General features: G+C 33.7%; 1 protein-coding gene across 4 annotated transcripts in view; it reads left to right on the forward strand.

Moving 5' to 3' along the window:
- The window catches only part of LOC106060321 (voltage-dependent L-type calcium channel subunit beta-1-like), a 42,099-nt gene extending 19,155 nt beyond the window's left edge, over positions 1-22,944 (forward strand). For 2 of the 4 annotated variants that reach the window (XM_056013981.1, XM_056013982.1), the window contains exons 2-13: positions 4,002-4,338; positions 5,693-5,809; positions 6,254-6,376; positions 7,798-7,934; positions 8,199-8,284; positions 9,215-9,345; positions 10,080-10,219; positions 11,560-11,672; positions 12,171-12,322; positions 12,840-12,935; positions 14,585-14,787; positions 15,172-22,944. In XM_056013981.1, the coding sequence (XP_055869956.1) occupies positions 4,198-4,338; positions 5,693-5,809; positions 6,254-6,376; positions 7,798-7,934; positions 8,199-8,284; positions 9,215-9,345; positions 10,080-10,219; positions 11,560-11,672; positions 12,171-12,322; positions 12,840-12,935; positions 14,585-14,787; positions 15,172-15,412 (1,680 nt within the window). In that variant the 5' untranslated portion in view covers positions 4,002-4,197 and the 3' untranslated portion in view covers positions 15,413-22,944. Of the gene's footprint in view, positions 1-3,942; positions 4,339-5,692; positions 5,810-6,253; positions 6,377-7,797; positions 7,935-8,198; positions 8,285-9,214; positions 9,346-10,079; positions 10,220-11,559; positions 11,673-12,170; positions 12,323-12,839; positions 12,936-14,584; positions 14,788-15,171 lie in introns of all 4 variants that reach the window. The other 2 variants (XM_056013980.1, XM_056013979.1) reach the window with 2 other exon arrangements.
- The last annotated feature ends 2,083 nt before the right edge of the window (positions 22,945-25,027 follow it).

The following is a 25,027-nucleotide window of genomic DNA, read 5'->3' on the forward strand; positions in this document are numbered from 1 at the left end:
TGAGGTCATCTTTCTTAATTAATACATTTTTATCCTTGACTAGAGGAGTTGAAAAATTGAGGTACCTTTTTAAACTCAACAATAAGAAAACCTTAAAGGACTACATAGTTATGTGTCATTGCTATAAAAGACAATTATGAAGTGATTTAATTTTTTTTCTTTTTTAGCGGCCCCCGAAAGGGGAAAAGACGCTATTAGTTTTGTGTGAAATGTCTGTCCGTCCGTCCCGTTTAGATCTCGTAAACTAGAAAATATATTGAAAATTGGACATCACAATATTTTAGACCATTCAAAGTTCTGATGCAATGGCTACTTTTTTTTTTCCTGAAAGCGAAAAATCTAATTTTTAAAATGCAAGAGAAAAAGCTAATTAGTATGCATTATAAGTTAGACCTAATTTAAAACGAATAGTAATCTTATAAACTTCATTTTTCTGAACCTTTTTTTTTATTGCGGAATTTTTTAATTTTTTTTTTGAGGTTTTGAATAAGAGATTGAGCCTTTTCAAAAAATTAGATCAATTATAAGACATCAGTTACGCCAGGGGAGGCGCGGTGGCTGAGCGGTAAGGCGCTTGGCTTCAGAACCTGGGGTCCCGGGTTCGAATCCTGGTGAAGACTGACATTAGTTGGGGAAAAGTAAAGGCGGTTGGTCGTTGTGCTGGCTACATGAGACCCTCGTTAACCGTAGGCCACAAAAACAGATGAACTTTACATCATCTGCCCTATAGACCACAAGGTCTGAAAGGGGAACTAGTTAGGCCAGGTTCACATCTAACTTTACATTCACTTTCACCTATCCTTTGATGTGGTGGACCGTTGGGGCACTACACAAGATCTGTTAACCTTCTTTTTCCATTCTTATCTCTCATTTGTCTTTGATATAATTTCATTCGGATGTTCTTTCTGAAAATATTGAAGCCTGCCTGGGTGCAGGGCCGGTCTTAGGCCACTGCTACCTATGCGGTCGCAGTGGGCCCTGCGCTTTCATAGGCCCCGCGCTAATTCTAGGTGTAATCATTATATTGCAAAATATATGCGGAAAATTCATGGAAATCTGAATTTATTAATTTATTATCCTCATTCCCACCAACACTAGGCCCAGCGCAATCAGTTTCGTATAGGGCCCCGTAACTGTTAGGACCAGCCCTGCCTGGGTGGACCACTTCGGGGCCGATTTTGAGTTTGTGTTTCCACACAAACTGTCTTTTGTAACCTTGTTTATTTTTTTGTATTCTTTTGATTTTTTTTCTTGGTGCCTCTATGAGAAAGTAATAAAGATAACTAGATAATAGTTTTGTTTAGAATTCTGCAAGTCATTTTCTTAGTTTTGTCAATGTTGCCTATATGTCTTCTCTAGTTGATGCTCTTAACCATCTCCAAGATAAACTAAAGAATAGTGCTACTTCTTTGAATTAATAAAATTCTACACAATCTTTAAAATCTTTGTTCTAGGCCTAATTAAATGACAATATACCTCTGTTTTCATGGCTGTACATTAATAATGGTTTGATGAAGCAAGCTTGTGGAATAACATTCTTGTCATGTTTCCATTTGAACAATAAAAAATCACAGCCTTCTTTGGTGTCTCTTGGTTCAGAAGCCAAACTCTGCTCCAACTTATTCTTTTGTGGCACTAATAGTGTTGCAAGTTACTGTAAGCATCACTTTATTCAAAACAGTTGTTCATGTCTTGCTAGACAGAGACAATTTATAAATACATAAGAAAGCTTCACTTTCTATAAATCAAATAAGAACATAAATTTAAAATGTTATTTAACCTTGGTTAGGCCAATAATAGAATATGCATCCTCCATTTGGGACCCCTCAACTCAAGAAAACATTAAGAAACTGGAACAAACACAAAATAGAGCAGTGAGATTTATAACAAACGAATATTCACATTTGACTAGAGTAACACCATTAGTAAAATCACTAAATTTAGAAAGCCTTCAGGACAGAAGACTCATAAGTAAAGTAGCAATTATACATAAAACACTGAACCATAATCTTCAAATACAAAAACAAAATTTAATATAATACTCTGAAAGACACAAAGATAAAGGCACATTCCTCGTCCTATATGCTAGGACAAATTTGTACAAATACTCCTTCTTCCCTAGTGCTATTAGAGCATGGAATGGGTTGCCTGAGCTAGCCAGGAAAACCAGTGACTTGGCAGAATTTAAGTCATTGGTTAATATGCATGACTAAATGCATGAGGCATAGGACGTAATCATCTTCTTTTTTGAAGTAACGTCTGTATTATATAATATAAGAAGATAAGATAAGATGAACAAGTGTTTATATATTTTGTTTTATTTGATAGCATATTAATAATAAATAATAAGAAAAGAAAAATCATAATATATATATCATGCTGATAAAGCTTACTAAGTCACACTAAAAAGTGAAAACAAGAGTTGTCTTTATACTGTTTGGTAGGAGGTGGCTTAATTTGCTCAAGTCATTGCTTTTGAAGCTTATCAAAAGATAGACTGTAAACTGGTGTACTTTAGAGGACTTAATTAATCAGCAAGGCCAATATTTACTTTGATAGTAAGCGTTAGGTCATTGTCAGAGTGAGACTGGGCTGGGTGCCAAAGTGGATTAAGTGGATACAGGTGTGCCTGGAATGTCTTCTCATGACATCAGTTCTTGTCTGTCTGTCTCTCAAGGTGTGCTACTACCTGAGTCTAGCTGCACCTGTAATTTGATCTTAATAGAAGATTGTGAATAAAGTTTGTTTTGTAGAGAAACAGTTTCTGTTGCTAACTTACTAAATAGACATCTAAGTTGTTTTGTTGTTTTTTTTACTTGAATGCTTTTAGTTAACTAGTCACTTGATGAAAAAGAAGTCAATTTCTATAAAGCAATAAACTAGGAATGACTGTGATGAGAATAAAATATAAAATAGAATTTTTAAAAACTTAAGTTATTTATTGGGCCAGGGCAATGTTGTTTAGTAAAAAAAAGATAATTGACTGGAAAGTTTCAAAGGTTAGGAAATAGATGGCTGCCTGGTCGTGTGGTGTGTGCTCTGGACTGTTGTCTCGATGAACCCTGGCTCCAGACCTGCCAGCTACCATCCCCCACCATCCTGTGGAAGGTTTGAGCTAGGATGTAATAATCTTCTATTCAGAAGGAACATCATTAAAACAATACAATTTTCCTTCTGAAATGCATATTATTATCCTAGACCCAACCTCCTGCAGAAGGCTGGTGATGGCAGCAGGAAGGGTTTGAACCTGGGATGACTATCTGGAGTGCACAACCAAGCGAATGAAACGGAATCTTATGTGGAGAGCCTATACTTAAGTCATTACTAAAATAATGATAATAATTAAGCTTGTTAAATCAATATTGTTGTTGTTGTTTTTTAATACAAAAAAATTGTGTCGCTAAACGTGATCAAAAGATTAATTGACTTTTTAGATGAAAATGCAAATAGTTTTATTAATTTTAGGTCTGTTTTCAATTCTGTTTTCATTTAGTCTTTTATTTTATCTTATCATGGTCTGTGTAGAAAGAACAGTAGTTAACTTGTGATGTGATAGGTGAACTTTTTCATTGTGATCCAAGATAAGCACAGTCTCATTCCTGTAAACTGAAAGATTGCTATAGAGTCTAAGTCTATTGATGGGATGGTTAGGTTGTTGCTGTAGAGTCTTGAGTTAAACCAATTAGATTTAGGCCATGGTTAGATTGTTGCTGTAGAGTCTCAGATAAACCAACTACATTTAGGCCATGGTTAGGTTGGGCTTAATAATAGATGGATGACACAGGTTATGAAAACATCTTGTAGTGCTATATAAAATTCAGGTCTTCCATTTTCAAAGATAACTGTGGCTGTTTTACTTTCAAATGAAATATGTGTTTGAAATATTCAGAGATGTGCAGATTTTTTTCTGTTTATATAATGGGATTATCAACCATTGACCAGATTATTATGGATCCATACATTTTTATGTCTCTTTGATTATTTGATCCTTCTCTTAACAGTATGTTTCTTGGATTATTTTCTGAATGGTGAAATAAAAGTGTAGACATCTGTGACATATTTATTCATAGACATGTGCTTGAGTTTTATAAAACTGTGGTGTCAATAAGACAGATAAGGCACTACAGGACAGAGGTCTTTCATGGATCCGCGCTTAGTTAGTTATAGCCTTACTCTTGCACTGTTTGTGACACTGACATGCGACTCAAAGCTGGGGAGGCCAATGGACTTCTGGGTACTATGGAGAGCAATGCCATGATTCACGAGACCTTGCCACAAGGCAGGATGGGCCGTTTGAAAAAGGATGTGACTTCTGGGCTCAGTGACATCGACTCCTTGGTAATGAAATTGCCTATGCACTGATACATTACATTTTCTTAATTTTCATCAAATCATTATCATGATCAAACGATATGAATGAAAATAAGCTGCTAAACTTGATAACCTAGTCGAACATAATTCCTGATTTGTAATTAAGTTGTTTATTTAAAAATGCATTTTTTGAAGTTCTGCACTAGTTTTGTATCTCTCCAGTGTTATGATATTTTTTGCATCAACAAGAGCTATCAAGTGAAAGAAGAAATATCTTATTAGCTTTAGAATTAATCATATAATAAAAGAACATTCCACCATAAATTAAAGTAATGTAAAATAAAGTTCTCCAATAAACCATTGAGGGATGTAGGGGAGGACACCACTTATGACTCACAACTGTGTGCTTCAATAAATTCTCCCAAGGAATATCCGTTTATTATAAGCCTCGCCCAACAAATGCCAGGTGCTCATTAGAGCTTGGTGGACTGAAAAAGGTCCATTAAATGAAGTTTTCACGAGGATTGGAAGCCAAGCTTTTTACCACTCAGCCACTACTTTTTATCTTCTTGCTCTGCCCCTTAAGCAGTGGTGTAAAATTTTAGAAAGTGATGTGATTGTGGACATGAGCATTTGAATGTAATGAATAATTTGTTACAAATTTGAAATTGAATCAATCAATCAATACTATCTACTTTTATAGTTATTCTCAAAATATTCAAAGCCCAATTCAATCCATAAAAGTTCTAAATAAGTTAGAGACCAGATCTTTACTCTTTCACTATAGTACTTAATGTAATAGATGAATAACCATAAATTCAATAATACAATATATAAAATTAACCTTCTTCAGTACATACATGTACATCAAACTTTAATTAGGTCTTTCCTGTCAGTAAAGATTTTATTTCTTAATAGGCTATGAAGATTTTTGTTGTGACTTCTAAATTTTCCACATCTGACACAGATATATGTTGTAAAAGTATAATGAATATGTATTTTTACAAAATTTATTAGTACGCTGACTTAAATGAAAACATCTTAGAAAAATGGCTCACAATTTGTTTTTGGACTATCACATTTTAAAGCTAGTATTTGAACTTTGGGACAAAACGTTATTGCATTGACATTATGTAAAATGGCTGTAAAATGACATGCAACTTGTGCCTTCCTATGGTTGTTATGTTAGAAGCATAACTAATCTGTACGTAGGTATTGTTCTATAAAAAAAATATTTTTACCTCAAAGTATTAACAAGCTACTTTTTCTTGAAGTGACATGCTATACAAGCATCTATCCTTTTTGATAATAATTTCAAGAAAGAAAATATAAAACCAAATGAAACGTCTGTATTTTCATTCTGTATTATTGTGTTGTCCAGGGCTCAGCAGATTCTAACTATAGTCAGCCATCTTCAGACATCTCACTAGATGAAGAGAAGGAAGCATTACGGAGAGAGACAGAGAAGCAGGCTCTATCTCAGTTAGAGAAGGCTAAGGTATTGGAAACTAAATAATATACTGCTTTCAACAAGCATTCTAAATTTTCTGACCCAATAATAGTCAATCAAAAACAAAAACAACATTTAGCACTATTTTGATTATAAAATTAGAAAAAGAAATATTGAATGATCTGTTCACCATCTTATTTTAAAAGTTAATTAGATAATAGTGTTTTAGTTCTATGAAATTAAATTGAATCAAGCATCTTATAATGGCTCAAGACTTCAACCAAATAGAAATGTTTTGTGTGATTTCCTACAGGTTACATAAAATGTGCAGATTCTCTTCCCTTGTAGGTCTGTGTATTACCCTTGACATTGAGAATCACTTTAACTAATAACCGCCATGATTCTGCTTCTGGTATATGATCACTTTATACTAATGCTATTGATACTGTCTAATATATCCGATGTCTGATTACTTTATCTTTTGCTCTTTAGACTAAACCTGTAGCCTTTGCTGTTAGAACCAATGTGTCCTATGACGGGTCAGCTGATGATGACTCCCCTGTCCATGGTTGTGCTGTATCTTTTGGCGTTAGGGATTACTTACACATTAAAGAAGTAAGTGCTGCTCCAATAGTGTAGAACCCATATTGAAATAATATATTGTAATACTATATTCAGATGCTATGTTGAGATACTTTATTTTGACTTGTTTTGTTTTGTTTATACGTTTTTTGAATGCTCATTCAGAATTAAAGATTATAATATCCTAGCCCAAACCTCCCATAGGACGGCAGGGTATGGCGTCAGATCTGTGAGGTGGCAACAAGCTATCTAAACTGCCCACAGGTTGCGATGTCGCAGGTCAATGTTGAGGCCTACTATAACAATTGGTCTCGGTAGGCAGGGTTCGAACCCGGGACCATTGATTAACAGTCCAGAGCGCATTCCATTATTATTCATTATTATTATTTTTTAGATACCTCATTGAAATGCTACATATCACATAAAATATAGCCGTTACATTAAAAAAGAAGATGCACTAACATAATTTAATTAGCTTAATGAAACATTGAACTTCATTGCGTTCTTGTGTGTTTTGAGGTACTAAAGTGTAGAGCACAACATCTTTATATAGTCCATGTCACTGATATATATATCTTTAAGTCTTTTAGGACTCAGCTTCACACTGTATATTTTAGCTCAACTCTAAACTGTAAATACATTATTTGATGGTGGGCATAGGACATGTTATGAGGAAAGTGATATTTATTTATTAGAAAAATAATTTGAAAATGTGTCCAATGTTCCACTAAATCAAAACGTAATGTACAAAATCTTTATTTGTATAGTTAATTTTCAAAATGGAATGTTTATTATTATTATATGAGTAACATGTAAATCAGGGTGACTGCGTAGCCATGTGGTATGAGATTTGGACTGTCATCATAAGTTCAAACCCTGCCATCCTGAAGAATGTTTGGGCTAGAATGCAATCTTCTTTTCTGAAGAAATATTTATGACTTTGCCGTGCCTAGGTTATTTCCCTATAACTTTATTTTATAGAGATTTTTATGTTAAAATTCTTAAATAGTTGGATTAAAGGTCATATACAGAGAAACTTTCAAGACATAAACCTGATGTGGTGGCTAAGTGGTAAACCACTTTGCTTCCAAACCAAGGAGTCCCAGGTTTGAATCCTGGTGAAGACTGGGATTTTAAATTTCAGGATCTTTAGAGTGCCTCTTGAGTCCACCGAGCTGAAATGGATACTCATCATTAGTTGGGAAAAAGTAAAGGTTGTTGGTCGTTGTGTTGGCCACATGACACCCTCGTTAACTGTGGACCACAGAAACCTATGTCCTTGCGTCATCTGCACCATAGATGTCAAGTACTGAAAGAGTACTCTACTTACTTGGTTTGTGTAGGCACATACAATACTTCATTCTTCTTTACTCTTCAGACTTGAAGACAAGCTTTATATAGAAATAAAATAATTCACGTCTAATTCCTAAAGCTGTTCTTTTCTTTGTAAACAGAAATTCAATAACGACTGGTGGATAGGTCGTCTGGTAAAGGAAGGATGTGATGTCAGATTTATTCCTAGTCCTGCTAAGCTAGAGAATCTGAAGACCCTGTCAGGAGGAGGGGGGAGACAGGGGAAACTATACACAAGGTAAGTCTGGATGTTACAAGTTCCTGGTCCTTTTTTTTAATCTCTGAGTACATGAGAGACTGTTTACTGATAGAGAGTATTTCTTTATTGGTTCTGAGTTAACTACAATCAATGTCACTAACAAGTTAATAAAAAAAAATTAGATCTTATTTTCAATTCATTTCAATTTTGATATATTTTCATTAAAATTAGTTTTCTTGAAGAATATAAAAAGAAGTTTCATTTGGGTGTGTTTTATATCATGTCTTTAATTTCTCTTCCCAGTAAAACCAACTCATCTTCCAATATAGATAATTTGTTGAATTCTTCAAAGCCATCTAACTCAAGGGGATCTACTCCACCTACTCCAGGTAAACACTATAACCCCAAAAATGTTTTATAAAAAATGATCACATCTTTGTGAAATTTTACAAAGCTTATATTAACTCACTGTGTCTGTCGTGTCAGTCTGACCAAAAGTTTGTACATGTTATTTCTCCGTGACCCAATCTTGGATCAAGCTGAAATTTTGCACAATTATTTCTTTTACCTGACAACACAAGAATCAATTTTAAAAAATAACCAATTAGTTAATTAACTATTGGTAATAGATTATTTTATTTCTTATTTCAAACAAGAGAAAGAATTAGTACTTAAGTGAAGTGGTGGTATAAGCTGAATTATTCCCCTTTATAGATTGCCATCTGAGGCTTAGTGAATTTTAAAATAAAAACAATTGTTAACTATACAATCTTCCTTGTTCATAGACTCTTCGCTAGTAGAGTTTTAAAATGTATGCATGAAAAAAAAAAGTATTGTAGAATTGCTTATTGTTTTAGACTTTTCAGAATCACAGAATAGGATGGAGGGGAAAGTGTGTCTTCCTGTCTATTGGGGGGGGGGGGGGTATTTTTTTAAAATGTAGGAATACATATAATTTTTTTTTTTTGAGTCGCATTACATTTTGTTACTATTTCCCTTTAACTGTATAAGGATCTCACGAACAAGTCACAACAAGTGAGACTCATTTCATTTAATTATGGACTGTAATGTCTACTGGAAAGTTTGTTCATTATTTTTCAGATCTTTTTTTTTTCTTCTAGTCCATCTCGGAGCTTTATTGACCTATGCATTATTCAGCCATTTTACTTTTACTATTTTTATTGGGCAATTCTAGATCAAATTAAGTTAAATCCACTTCTTCACCTGCTGCTATTATTTTCTCAAAAACTGTGTTCATTTTAAATATGATGATATATGAGTTTTGAGCATCCAAATAAAATTGTCTTATGTCCCGCCAGGTATTGAAGAGACCCAGAATGGAGTGGATAGCAATGTAGGAGAAGACAGTGATAGCTTAGGAAACTCCAAGTCCAGTAAAGCCAGTATAACACCTCCAGCTAAAGAGAAGAGAAAACCTTTCTTCAAAAAGGTATATGCCTTGTGTCACTAAACTAAACTTTAATGATAGTAGGAGTTGGTAGATGATTGCTCACACATTGTTCTGATGACATTTTCAATGTATTTTACCTGAAAAGAAATTAAAATGTTTCTGTTCCTAGTAGTGTTTACATTTTCCAAATTATCTACAATAGTGGTGTAATTTTTTAAGTTATACTATAAGCCTCTAGATATGTCTGCTCTCAGCATGTGACTCATGTGTGACACACATTTTAAATGAGTGGTCTTAACTTGAGAGCAGGTGTTTTCAAACTTATTTCGAAGTTGGGGATTCAGCAGGTCTCAACATTGTGACCTTAAGGTTTCTTTGTGATCTTGGCTTCCGAACTGGGTGGTTCAAATCCTGGTGAAGACTGGGATTTTTAATTTTAGGATCTTTGGACGCCTCTAATTCCACCCAACTCGAATAGGTACTTGACATTGGGGAAAGCAAAGGGTTGTGCATTGTGCTGGCCACGACACCCTTGTTAACCATAGGCCACAGAAACAGATAACCTTTACATCATCTACCCTATAGGTCGCAAAATCTGAATGGGGAATTTTTACTATAGTGAGCAACTGGAACTAATTTTAATCGGCAAACTGTCTTTAAAATTTATTGGAAAAAAAAACTAGCATGTTGACTCTGAAAATAAATGATTTATTGAAATCAGCTCTAGGAGTTGTCACGTAACCTTTTGTTTTACCTTTTTCTCTCTTCACCAGTCTGAAAGTGCCCCACCTTATGAAGTTGTGCCTTCCATGCGCCCCGTAGTTCTCATTGGGCCGTCTCTCAAGGGCTATGAGGTGACAGACATGATGCAGAAGGCACTTTTTGACTTCCTGAAACACAGATTTGAAGGACGGTATGTAAAGATCTTCTTGGTATAAGGAGAGAAAAGAAAGAGATGGCTGTGTAGGACAGGCTAATGTAGTTGGTATAATTTTCTGGAAAAAGGGCATCCATAACTTGAAAAATAGATCATTCCAAAAGCTTGCTCTTTAAAAACTTTGAAATGTAAGACATAGTGATTGTCTATTCTTTTTAGTCGCCTGTCCTTTAATCTGGTAGATTGAGTTTTACATGTATCTTGCTACTCTTTGGGCTTTATAGCATCATTCATTTCCTCCATTTCTTGATTCTTTCTTCTCCTTTGTTACTTCACCAAGCCCTTGGTCAATTCATAATATGCATACATATCCTCTGGAGCTCATCTCATAAAGCACAGTCAGTATTTACACCATTAGGTGTGAGTTTAACCCATCTTCCCTACTTACTGCTTTCTGTTGTATTTGACACACAAATCACTTTTAAAGTATTTATAGACAGGGAAGAGAATATTTTTCACTCAAATATTTAGTGACTACTTGCCTATTCTTGAAGTAACAGGGTTTTTTGTATAAATGTATTGATTTTAGAAGAATTATTTTTCGCAGTTATCATCATCTTAAAAAAATATTCTTTAAACTGTGTACAGTATAAACCAGTGATGCCCAAAGTACAGCCTGCGGGCCAGATCCGGTCCGCCGAAATGTCTGCACAAAGTGTTGAAAATCCCCCCTTTTTGAAAAAAAAAATGTAAACATTTATCTTTACTTACGTTAGGGGCTTAGGGTTCTCAACATATTTGTTTTATAAAGAAAGTGTGGCTGTTTAAAAAAAATAACAACATATAAACGACATTATGAAACAAATATGACAGCATTCTTGGTTTGAGCCGCGAATAAAAGATTGTTAAAATAAGCCTAGAAATAGGAGGATTGATGAGTATATTTACCAAAAAAAATTACTCCGTTGTAAAGCTAGCTACAATGTTGCTGATATTTTAAGTAGAGAAATGAAGCCACCTTCTGACTCAGGGAAAAAAAGATAAATTTCAAATATCCCATTAATTAATGACACACAGGATCTATGGGTTTCAGGTCAATATCGTTTTTGTAGACCTACTTTTTGTTCATGTGGCCTAGACGAGTGTTGGAAATAAAAATGGTTATGTGTATGCCTAGCAGTGCATGTGTCTTCAGGGTAATAGATCATCCTAGTATATTTTTTTCATCTTTGAATAACTTTTTTGTATTATTTCAATTTGTGTTAGACCGTTGGGCTATTTGTATCTTAGTGAGTGTTAATTATTTTCAAACCATGTACGATGATGAATGTTATAATTTATAAAATTAGTTCAATCCTTAAATCTATACATTGCAGAATTATAATAACAAGAGTAACTGCTGACATCTCATTGGCCAAGAGGTCATTGTTGAATAATCCAAGTAAACGAGCCATTATGGAAAGAACCAACCCCAGGGCCTCAGGTTTAGGTAAGATTTGTTTGCGTAGTAAATATATAGAAATGTTCCAAAAATCTTTGATTCATCCAGGCTAAGTGCTCATATTGATTTTGTACTGGCGAGTGGTGTATAATGTCAGTTTGTACTGGCTTGTGGTATTAACTGTCATTTTGTACTGGGCAGTGATCTGTACTCTCATTTTTTAATTGTAAAGAGTTTATATCAGCTAAAGCTTTGTGCTGGCCAGTGAACTATGAGTATATAGTGTCATGGAGACTATACTTTTAGAATATCTATTGGCTAGCCAGGGCGTCTATTTATAAGTATATCCTTCTAAACAAAATGTTTTTAGTATAGCAAAAATGCGCTTTTCCAATTTAATTGCAAAAAATATTTGCTCTATAAAGTTTTGTATGGCTAAATACTGTTACCCTCAACAAATAGTTGCTACTGTTTACTTTAAAAGTAAAACTTCAGTAATGTTTGAAAATTGTGAAGTGCATGACATATGTACCTACTTATTTTCAGCTGAGGTCCAAGCTGAGATTGAAAGAATCTTTGAGCTAGCAAGAGCGTTGCAACTGGTTGTGTTAGACTGTGACACTATCAATCACCCATCACAGTTGGCCAAAACCTCACTAGCACCAATAGTTGCTTATGTGAAAATATCTTCACCAAAAGTCAGTCAAAAATACTTAAGTTTTATACACCTATAATTATCAACACATTATTCATATTATGTTTTAAAGCAAAAAAAAAAGGTATCTTTAAGCCCTTAAAAGATGTCTGAATATACTGTATGCTTTGAGCAATTTCAAAAAGCTGTTAGGTCTTTTAAAACATATCTATGATCTAATTAGTAAAATATATTTATGATCTAATTAGTAAAACATATCTATGATCTAATTAGTAAAACATATCTATGATCTAATTAGTAAAACATATCTATGATCTAATTAGTAAAACATATCTATGATCTAATTAGTAAAACATATCTATGATCTGATTAGTAAAACATCTATGATCTGATAAGTAAGACATATATGTGATCTGATTAGTAAAACATATATATGATCTGATTAGTAAAACATATGATCTGATTAGTAAAATATCTAGGATCTGATTAGTAAAATATATTTATGATCTGATTTACTTAAACAGGTTGAAGAGTCATATGTTTGATCCTTTATCTTTCAGGTATTACAAAGGTTGATCAAGTCACGGGGGAAATCTCAATCTCGTAACATGAATGTACAGTTAGTAGCTGCTGATAAGTTGGCTCAGTGTGCCCCTGTAAGTTTTTGTAGAGCTAAGTTTTAAAGCCCTTGCACATAAGTTTTAAATGACTTTGGTATCTCATTGTGGGAACCATTTTACAGTGCATTATCGTTACTAGCCACTTTTTAAATACAGTGTTGTTACTCCTAATAAAAATTATGAACCACAGGTTAAGAGTAAAACTTTATGATCCAACAAAACTGCACAAAGACACAACCATGTTTTTTAGCTCTATGACTAGAAATTGGCTTGGGGGCAGAACCATTGTCCTTTCTGAGCATACAAAAAAAAAATGTACAATATAAAATGGTACATAACATATGTATATATAGAAATACAGCACTAGAAACCTATCAACAGTGAAGATAAGATGTAATTTGCTACAGCCTGATATTAATTAAACTGTTTATTCACTTGACACAATTTGACATTGTCCTCCAACAACTAAAAAAGATATATTAGATGATTTGTTTATTTGTTCAATGAACAGACTAGTTAATCTGGACATTGCTGACCCAAAAGTTCAAATGTAACCATGATCGGAGGTCAATGTCTATATCCATTACTTCCAACTCTTAGTAAATAGACATAACTCGAGTTGAATATTATTATAAAATTCTTAAAACTAATTAAATTCAAAGATGAACGAACTTTGAAATGTAATTCATATACTGAATTAGAATTTTTTAGAATACCAGAATACTTATTACCATTAGAGTAAGCAACAATTATAACAAATAGTCCCTTTTTTTTTTTTCTTTTTTTTTTTAAAGTAAAACTCACTATTTAAAAAGTGATCCATGTTTGCAATACATTTTACTCTTATACACTTGGCAATCCCTTTTCAACATGGGACAAATGGATTGGAACATTCTGTCTTTGAAGTTATAATAATTTCCAACAGAGTATTGAAAACTCACAAGCCTAAAAGATAGACTAACTTCTATTGCAGTTAAAACAATGCACAGTTTTAATAAAAATACCTCAGCAAATCTTGCCAGTTTGCAATGTCTTTCATGAAACTATGGCAGAGTAATTTAATTACTATCATTCTGTACTTAATGACTGAAGATTTCAACTAGTCTCGACTAATAACCAGAAATCTTGAACCAGAAGCCACAAAATGAATAGAAAATTTAGCATTATAAATAAACATGAATGATTGTTCCTTAGTTGTAATGGACATTTGTTGTAATGATAAAAACATAATCAGAATGTGAATTGATCTGATCATCATGAATTTAAATATTATTTATATATATATATATTCCAATGTCACAACTTCTCAATGTCACTCCAGGTCCACAATCTAGTTCTCTGTTCACTAGAATCCTTAATTACTTCTTGGCCCTTTTAGGCTTGCGCTGGTGCAGGGAAAGAGTTGAAAAACTGTTGGTGCCAGTACCTATTATGAAAAATGCCAAAACATACTTTTGGTGCCATACTAAGAAAGATTGTAAAATTTACTGTAAATAATATTTAGCAATAAAGAAAGCTAACTTATTGCTTGGTGATTAAGCTAAATACATCCTAGAGTGTATGGGTTTGGTGCATGTTAATAATTCGGAAAGAGCACTGATAGTTGTTGGGCAGAGATGTCTTAATGCATTTGTTCCTTCGTTTGAAAGGATGAACTTAATTGTTTGTTCTGTTTGTTCCACTAGGAAATGTTTGATGTCATTCTGGATGAGAACCAGTTAGACGATGCATGTGAGCATTTAGCTGAGTTTTTAGAGGCTTATTGGAGGGCCACTCATCCTCCCAACATGAGTCCACCCTCGCCCCATGGTCCCCATAGAAGTCTGCCTGGCTCCTCCATGCCTTTGGCCAGACACAACACAGCCCCTGCTAGTCACATGTCACACAGGTCAGTGGTTTTAATTTAGAGTTTATTGCTAATCATGTTTATGATTTCCTTTAATTTAAAATTCAAATCACTTAAATCATAAATTAAACAAATACATTTTTGAGACATTGATGAATAAAATAAATTGCAAATGTAGGTATCTCTCACAGAGTGAAACTGAAGTTTGGGAAACATGTTCAGTTTTATTTAATTTGATGTAAGCCAAACTTAAATAAGTAATCTTGTATATATTTGTGTTTATATGTTTAGGCTTTGTCATTGTGCATTAATTGGAAAAAAATGCGAAAAGTACATGTATTTTTTTTTTCCTTATTTAATCATTTAAATGCTTGAAAATTTTATTGCACCTCACTTCAACATTAATTATCTTTTCTACTGTTTCAGTCGGTCAGGAAGTCTTGACAGAGTCAGCTCCCCTGATGGTGAGCGCCAGCACCACCACCGAGAACACAGCAGCCACCACCACCACCACGACAGGCAGGGCAGCAGCAGACACCACGATGACGACTACGACAGCGACCGGCATGGTGACCACCACCGCTCACATGACCGAGATCATGATCACAGTCACACTTCCCCGAGAGGCTCAAAGTATCCTGTGAGGCAAGGAAGTATAGACATTTAGCGTCAGCTTGTTTGCGTAGGGGCACTGGCTGGCTGAAATCTGAACATTTGCATTTTTTTTTTATTATTAAATCATATTATTCCATTTATGTGAATTGTTTATTTTGCACCTTACTTGACACTTGAATTGATGCACACAAACCAGAGGTCATCAGTGCACTACAGAACAAAGAGAACTTACTATGCTTGTTTATTTTTTTGTTGTTTTTTTTTCAACATTGTTCAACTGTAAATGCAAATTTTAAAGGAATTCATGTCAATGAGAATTGTGGATTTATCTTTTTTTCCGGAGGATAGTATTCATTGTGAATGTATGACCTGTGATCTTTTCTAAGCATAAACTAAATGCAGACGTGAATGGGGATGTAGCTGTGTCAGAATTGACAAAAAAAAAAAACTGAAGTTCTGCTGGAATCCCTGGATTAATATTTTTTCTTTCACCAGCCGATATGTATAGTTGGAATGGAATCTTGATATATTTTTTTTCTTCAAATTCTGCAGCCATATACGTTATCTTTTTACATGTCCTAATTGTATACCTTTTACTTTTCTTTGTTTTAACCACCTGTTTACATCATTTGAAATGCATGGGGGTATGGGGCTTGATAGAGCGTGTGATATGTGACATTTATAAAGTTGATATCTCTTATAGCTTCAATTTGTTACATTTTTCTATGTGCAATATTCATAGGTTTGGAAGGATATATCTGTATGGACTTTACACTAGCAGATTTTATTTTTTTTTAAATCCAACAGATCATTATAAGTTTCCAACCTAGCTATACATAAATATTTATATATTTATACATTTATAATTATTTATTTATTTATTTCCATATTAATATTTATCACAATTGTAACTTTAAAACTAGTATTCCTCTCGATAAAATGTTATTAACAATATTAATTCTTACTCAATGTATTTCGATTGAAGAGCTACAGATTGAATATTAAATTTGGACAAAAGTAAAGAGATAAAAAGAAATTTTGCTTGTTATGAACAAAATCATTCTGATCTTTAGTGCCAAAACCAAAATTCAAGCTACATTCGATGTTAAATGACAAAACCCATTCAAACAGCTACTGTTTGTAAAAACAATCTAAAATTATTGTTATTGTTTGATCTATGTCATTAATTTATAACTACACTCAGCTAGTTCATTGAAGAAAGACATTTATTTTCTTGTATACTTTTGTAAAGATTTCTTGCAGTTTATCTCTACGTTTTTGATATGCTCTAAATACTTCATCGCAATCTTCACAAATGTGATGTGTGAGACTAATTTTTTAGTTGTCCTGCATGCAGTGTGTGACCTTTTTGTGTAGGTTTATATGGGCTTAGTAAATTGTCAGTTTAGGTATCAGTTTTAATGCAGTTCATGTTATGCTGGTTTCAATGATTGCTTTTTTTTTTTTTTTTTTTGTTTTTTTTTTTTTACTTTGGCTATGGGTATTAAAGATTAAGAAATAAGTCATGTTGATTTTAGTAACCTATTATATTGGATCATTCAGGCATTAGTGATAGATCATCTGTGAATTTTGGTAATATTGGCTTACATATAATGATATTGTTTTCACAAACAGGTCTTATCACTTAATTAGCAAATTGAAAAGGCTTTAAGTATTTTCACATTATTGTCAGTGACGGGGAAGGGGGGGGGGTCATGAGTAGTTATCTTTTTACTAGATAAGCACATTGAAGTATTTTCGCATTATTGTCATTGTCAGTGACTCATGAGATACATTTGCTTTGATTTCTGACCCATTAGAATGTGTTCTTGTTTGTATTTTTTAGTTAACTCATTTGATCTTTATTTTTTGGCCTTACAATGTGTGATACAAACATTCACTACAAGGTAAATCAACATTTTCTTTAGAACAGTGAGAAGATCTAGGTTAATGATCTGTAATTGTGTTTCATTTTTTATCATTTGAATTTTTTTGGTGGCTGCCTGGTCATGCAGTATGCGCTCTGGATTGTCGTTCGGTCATCTAGATGGTCCGCATTTCCCATTGTCCTGCATGAGGTTTGGACTAGGAATTTTTTTTAAGAAGAAAACAAAAGATTTGTTTTTGAATATTGTTAAAAAGGAGGGAAAGGAGTACTTGGTATACAGTGTACTTGAGAGGGGAAAAAAAGTTGAGAAAACTGAACTAATTGATAGTTCTAGTGGCTTTTTTGCATGTGAGAAAGAAAAGCTGATTTTTTTATTTTTTTTTTTGAGTGCTGAAATTTGCTGATAAGTAATGCGGGTATCACTTACCTGATGTTTTTTTTACATCAGGTCATAAGCTTTGAGTGTTGTTGTATGTCCCTATTTGGTTACAGATCAGACTAATAAGCCCCTTTTTTAGTATTTTGATTGCAGAAAGGTCTGGATTTTGTTGGTTTTATTGCAGTTGAGATTAGGCTTGCTTGTTTTCTATCTTCTTTTTGTTGGTTTACTTTATTTCATCATGTTTCCCCTCTGCATAGAGACTTTATCTCACCATATTTATACATTTTTTTTGTATCAATCAGTATGTTTAATGTATAGTTCAAAACATGTTTGGATTTGGTATTCAGTTTTGTTACCTAGAGTTAAAAAAAATATTTTTAAAATTTTATTATCTTTTTGGGAATTTGGTAGTCCGTCTACCTCAGCCTGTGTTTGGCATCAGTTGCATTAAAGGTATTTGTTTCTGTTTCCAATGTTAAGGAATTTCAGCACTAAATTACAGAATGATCCTGAGTCTACCCAGCACTAAATTGTAGAATGATACTGGGTCTACCCAGCTCTAAACTCTGGAACTAAATATATTGGCAGCAGTATATACAGTTTATCACTAAGCTGACAAGGATCACCTTTGCAAACAAATGTATACACACAAAAATGAGCTTTTCTTCCCTTTAAGTCTCAAAAAAGAGGTGCAGATAATAGAGAGGAAGTGGAGATGGATCGGTCACTCCTAGAAAAGATACCAACATCAGAGCTAGACAGGCCTTAGAATGGAACCCCCATGGCACACCACTGTAAAGTAAGACCTAAAAGAATGCGAAGCTGTGTACTGGATAAAGCCGAGAGGACAGGAAAGTGCTGGGAAGTCAAAAAAAAAAAAAAATAGCAAGAGGCAGTGGAAAGTGACATGTTTTTACTGAGGCCCTGTGTTCCATGAGGAATGCAAAGGAAAGATGATGATGAAGTCTCCAAAAAGAAGTTTGACATCCAGAAATGAGAACATGTAAATCATTAGAGAGAAGATACATCATATTTAACTCTAAATACTTTATTGAGGACATACAACAGAATTGACTTTTGTAATAAAGAGAGAGAGCAATATTAATAAAGATTAAATGATTCCCACAAAAAATGTCCTAGTTTCTTAGAGCATCAAGTTCTATCTGCCTTTATAATCCTCAGTTGGAACTGAATAGACTTCACCAGGATTTAGCTTTGATTTTTTTTTCTGGAACATTGTTAGCACTGCGTGTGCACACCTATAGACATTTTTCTTTTCTTTTTGAAATATAGCATGTGTGTGTAATTGACTCATCATTCTTCATCACAGAAGATGTAATACCTCTATAGGTATTGCAGAGAAAAGATTGTATGCAAACAATTATTGTTCATATTTTTGTAAATGACCCCCCAAGAAAAAAATAGTGTAAATAGTGCTGGTTTGACTGTATATGTTTGTGTGTGTGTGTACATATTTTTAAACAATCACAAGGATTGCATATGTTGTTTTTTTTGTTTCCTTCTGCACTGTAATTTGATTGTTGAATGTCTAACTTATTTCTCATACTTCCTCCTCCAAGAACTACAATTGTAAAGGGATACAGCTTATTGTGTGACCACCACTGCATGGCCTTGAGTAATCAATCATTTACCTTGTTACAGCTTCAAGTTTTGTTGCATTCTTCTCATAAAAGTGCAACTATTTGCAGTTAACTACAATTAAAACAATCAAAGATACTGTAATGTTACATTTTAAAAAATGTTATCAGTTACAAACATTTTATAGTAGTGTCTTTTCCATCTAAAAAAACTGTAGATGAATGTTTACAGAAAAAAAAAATGTAACCAAATACAATTAACTTGTCTTATTCATGGTAAACGCATGGCTGAAACTAATCTGAAAATACTTTAATTTTTTTATCTTTTAATACAAAGTACAAAAGTAACTTAGAAAAAAAAATTATGGTTTACAAATATCCTTACACTTCTTCATTTTAATTAGAGATTTCAATTCAATTCATTAGTTTTCCTAGCTGGTTCTGTTATTTCTCTTTGTAAAGCTGTTATGGACTCCCATATTGATGAAATAATAGACAAGCAAGGCATAATGGTTTATTAAATAACATTTTACACATTTATAAAAACTTTATATGACATGTATTATTATTTTGGGCATAACATTGAGAAAATAAAGCAGTGAAATTTTTTTTTATTTTTCACAGTCAATTTGGTCACTCATTGTGGTGCACTCCAATGTTTGATGAGAAAATAGATAAAAACATACAACTTAAAAATCCAATCTAAAACACCTTAAAAGTCACATGGGTAAAAAAAAAATTATATTCCATAAAGCTGGACAAAAGATATAAAAGCACATTATTTTCAACTGCCATTATAGCAAGAATGTTACCCTAATTCGGGTAATATAACCTTAATTAAGAAGAATTCAAATCTCAAATTAGCATATAACTGAAATAGAGCATTTAAAAACAATTGATATGCATTGAATGTAATAATGTTCCTTTTTAATTGCAATGACTTCTAAGACCGGAGAAAGTTGTTTCTCATATTACATGCTTTTGAAGATGTTAGATTTCAAGAAATCACCTTGAATCAGATGATGAAACAACTAATAAGTACTTAGATCAAATAGATCAGGAGCTATGAAATAAATATTTTTAAAAAACTAGAATGAAATCATATTTTCTTTTATAGCTTTATTTCTTGACTTATTTCTAGGACTGTATTGCCACGAAACAAAAACTCTTTTAGTTGCAATCATTCTTATTGCACTCAGCACATTTTGCTATTTCTGTTTCTTCTCCTTGACTATTTAAACAAAAGTTTTTGTTCAAGTTTTACTAGATTGTTATATCCTGTGCTAATCTGGATGTATATAGTTAAAGGCCAGATTTTAGGCTTACTTTTCTGATATGTCTAACCGGCTATTGTACATTTTTAGGGGGTCATAAAATTTGGCTGACTAACACTGATAACATTAATTACCTTCCCCAGTTAAATGTTGTTTCCATGTCAAGCGCATTTAATGGCCGAAAGAATGATACTGTAAGCCCACATCATCAAGCTACTGTCTGATTTCTATAAGTTGCATATAAATGTTTTCCTATTTGATAAAAGACTATTCGGAAGCCACGATTCATTGTAAAAATAATAAAAGCACAGACTTGTATGGCTGTGTGCAGTGGCATATCTAGGGTGGGAAGAGGGGGGAACCAAATTGGGAAAAGCCCCCAGTGTTTGGGGGGGGGGGGGGCAAATGAGTGTCCAAAATGTATTTTTAGATTAAATATTATGCCGTTATCTCCACATGTCATGATGTCGAATGTCAAAATGCAGGGGGCCCTAAAGAGGTCAAGCCCCACCTGGCCCCCCCCCCCCCCCTATGTATGCCACTTGGTTGTGTGTGATGGAGATTGTTCAAGTTATCATTGCTTCCATGTTGTAGAAGTAAGTAAAGAACATTGTCAATGACTACAGTATTTGGAAGGAAAGCATGCTGAGAGCTGATGTCAAATGTCTAGGAATTACTTTAGGTGGCGTTTCTCATTGTTTTTTTTCACACTAAAGTCTGTAATTGGGACATGTTAATATAACTAATTATATGTAAATGTATACATATTAAATATTTATAGCCACATGCATGTTCATTTATATGTAGTGGTATTAATATTTAATATATATACATATATTATATAATCCAAGTATGCCAGTATACATTTACATACGTATATATGGATGTCAAGAAAGATGAGGTGATTTTTTTTCCAATCAGTTTATAAAGCCTTTCGTCCCATGTCTCAATTTATTTTACTTGGCACTTGCCAGTTTGTCATTTAACATGTATAGTGTTTTGATTTTTTTTTTTATTAAATATCCCTCAGCTGTGATATTTATAAATAAGATTACCCTCCACCTCTAAGTTTTTTTGTTTGTTTGTTTGTTTTTTTATGTATGTCCACCATTTCATACAGACTGTTTTACTAACCTTATGTGTGTTTCATTTTCACGTCTGCTCACTATTTGTCAATGGACAACATTTGTGTTCCATTATTTGTGAATGTTTGTTTTTTTTTGGAGTGCAGGGCAATAATCAGAAGTGTGAGTATCTATTAAAGTTGGCAAATAAACAATTTTATATTAATGAAAACAGAAATAGTCAGTTGAAATAAAAACATTATTAGACTTTTAGATCTAGTAATTTTTTTTTTCAATTATAAGATGTTACTACAGAGAGATGTTCACCCAATGGACCTTTCAGAGTTACTACTGGCATTACGTTAGTGGCTGTTCAATCTGACTATTATATTCTCATTACTATATAAATGAACTATTATTGATAGCGAGCTTTATTGGGCTTTAAAAGTGGATGGACTTTTTTTTTTTTTTTCAATAGAAACTTTGTTGTTTGTCTATCTGCTGTGACCTCCAATTGTAAGGCTGATATTATCATTTTGAAATAATACAATATTATTTGTGTCACATTGCCCTTTTTATGCTATTCAAAAGTTTTTGCAATTACTTAAGCTAATATAATTCAATTATTATTATTACCACTTACTAAAACAAACCCTTGAATCACTTTACTACTATTCTATGGATATCTTTTTTTCCTTTTTAACACTTGATATTTTTTTTTACTATCATCATAATCATTTTTTTTTTTTTATTGCTGTTAAAGTTATTATTTAAAAAAAAAAAAGGACTAATTTAAAGAATGCCAGAATTTGCATGGTTTTCTCAAGTACCTTCATATATTATAGTGTAGGGGGTACTTTCTATTGTACATTGCTTTTTTTTTTTTATATTCAAAGTATTTTTAGCTGGCATCTTTTCAGACATCCACTGAGGAAACATCTCCTCCCCCACCCCACCCCCAACACACACACACAAGATTAAAATTATTGTATAAAGTATTTGTAGAGGATAGCTGTATTTTCTATCCTGTATTTATTGATGATAGTCCAGCACTAGATATGGAAACTTGTATACCTCATGTGTATACTGACATGTAAAGATAGTTATTAACGTCTGTATTCCTCTATTGATCTAATCTATTAACACTGTAGTTATAAGGAAGTAATTCATTGTTTACAGTTTCGTCTTTAAAAAGGGGACTATCAACTCTATAGTTATCCAAATGTGTACTATTATTAAGTAAAGTTCACAAGTATTCTTTGTTTTGGCTGTAGCAAAGAAACTGAACTGATGCCTGCTAGATTCCCCTTGGTTCACTCCCCTTGTCATGTTGTTGGTTTGTAAATAATAAAAACATTTTTATCTCCTGAGTACAGAAGTGACTTGGTTTGTTGCTTTATTTTGGTGCTTGTGTTAGAATGGAAATGTCACATTGGCATAGTCTGGGGTGCCCTGAATGTTTGTTGCTGCGGGTCATTTGGTGTTTGTCATTTTACCTTAGGGTTGCAGTGATAAAATACAGTACCGGTAATGCTGGTTTAGTGAGATGTGTTGCAAAAATATGTGACCGTTTTGTGTTTAGAGTTTACTTTGTATAGAATGCCAGTAGGTCGACGTCCACAATACATTCTGTATGGCGATCTAACAGAAGGCAGGAGAGCCGCTGGTCGCCCACTTTTACGGTATACGGATGTATGCAAACGCGACATGAAGCTCTTCAAAATCGACACCAGCAGCTGGGAATAAGTGGCACTGGATAGATCCACGTGGAGAGCGAGCATACAGGAAGGGTCCCGGATTCCAGATGCCAAAAAAATAACAGTAGTAGAAAGAAGGGTGAAAATGCAACGGCGCCTGGTTATATGCCCAACCTGTGACCGCATTTGTGTATCAAGGATTGGCCTCTTTAGTCACACAAGAAGTTGCAAAGGGAACATATCTCTGAAGACAGTTTCCTTTTACTCTGTCCACCTATTCCATAAACCAGTCAAGGGGGGAAAAAATGTTGACTAAAGCTCATCTACAGAGGCGGACTGGCTATATGGGCATTCGGGCAAATGCCCGGTGGGCCGGTACCCCAATGGGCCTTTAGGGTCACCTGAAGGGTCTCATGAATGCCACTATATAATGCATTAATTGTAAAAAGTTTTCTGATCGTCGTGTTTAAAAAAGAAGCCTTTTACAGACTCTACGGTGTAACGCTAATTTAATCTAACACATTTTCCGAAATAATGCAATAGTCTACACCCGTAGACAGTGCTACTAGTAGGGGGGCCTAGGCTTCATCCTTTCAGGGCCCACACTTTAAGAGATTAAAAAGCAACATAAGGCCTACTATATTTATTTTTAAAAATATCATTGTATCATGCGATCAGTTATCAATACATTAACAAACTTAACAGAATGATTTTTATGGACAGGTAGACCTAGAAATGGATGTCAATCATATGATATACGATTTGTGTCCGAATGTATAGAAATGCCTGGGCCGATATTAACACCCAGTTCGCCCCTGCTAATCTACCAAACACGAGGCCATCTTAACTAGTCTTAACATCATGGGAGCTAAACAATACACTGCTGGGTCCTCTCCCTTTTTTCTGTGAGCCTAAACACTAATGCATGCAATAAATGAGCATTTTATAAAATGAAACATATAGCTTTAATTAAACATTAAAACAATAATAAGGAAATCAAAGTCAGTAACATATTGGCCATTTTTTCGTCTTCTGCGTCTGTCTTGAAATTGCAAAGCATGAATCAAACCTCTGGCCCTGTGTCTACCAGTCTAGCTCAAATACGATTCAAGGTTTTTATACACGAATGTTCAGATCAACTGGTTAGGCTACACATGTTATAGAAGACCATCGTCTCTTCCTCTTGGTGAAATGCCAAAACGTTATTTCGTCTTTGAGGTAGATTCGTGCTATCGGCGCTATACAAATTTAACTTATTTAAATTTGTTGATTTACATATAGATCTAGACATAGATACAGGAATATTTTTAGATCATTGCGTTGTTGTTGTTTTTTATATCATTTGGGGCCACCCTATTCACTTCGCCTAGGGCCTCCTATTACCTAAGGCCGGCCCTGATATAGGCCTTATCTTAAATTCGTTTCTTAAGGAACATCTGAAACATGTAATGCAAAACCAACAAAGAATAGGCTATTCGTTTTCCTGAGAGGGATATGGGGTGAATATGCCTGAGCTTTTCAAGTGGCATAATCATGTCATATTCCTCGTTATAAAAGGAAAAATAAATTGTTACACCAAGAGGCAGGAATTTGTAGGTCTACTTCTAAACATCTTGAATATATCTAGACTGTCTCTTATAGTTTCTCCAGAGTAGGTCTAATCTAGACTCTTGGTACTTTAGACTCTACTATAAGGTTTTATTTTAGAGAATTAGCCTATCTAAAAAAAAAATGAAGGAAAAATTAGTAGGCTACAAATGCTCC

This window comes from Biomphalaria glabrata, chromosome 16, assembly GCF_947242115.1.
Source record: "Biomphalaria glabrata chromosome 16, xgBioGlab47.1, whole genome shotgun sequence".
In the NCBI taxonomy this organism is placed as follows: Eukaryota; Metazoa; Mollusca; class Gastropoda; family Planorbidae; genus Biomphalaria; species Biomphalaria glabrata.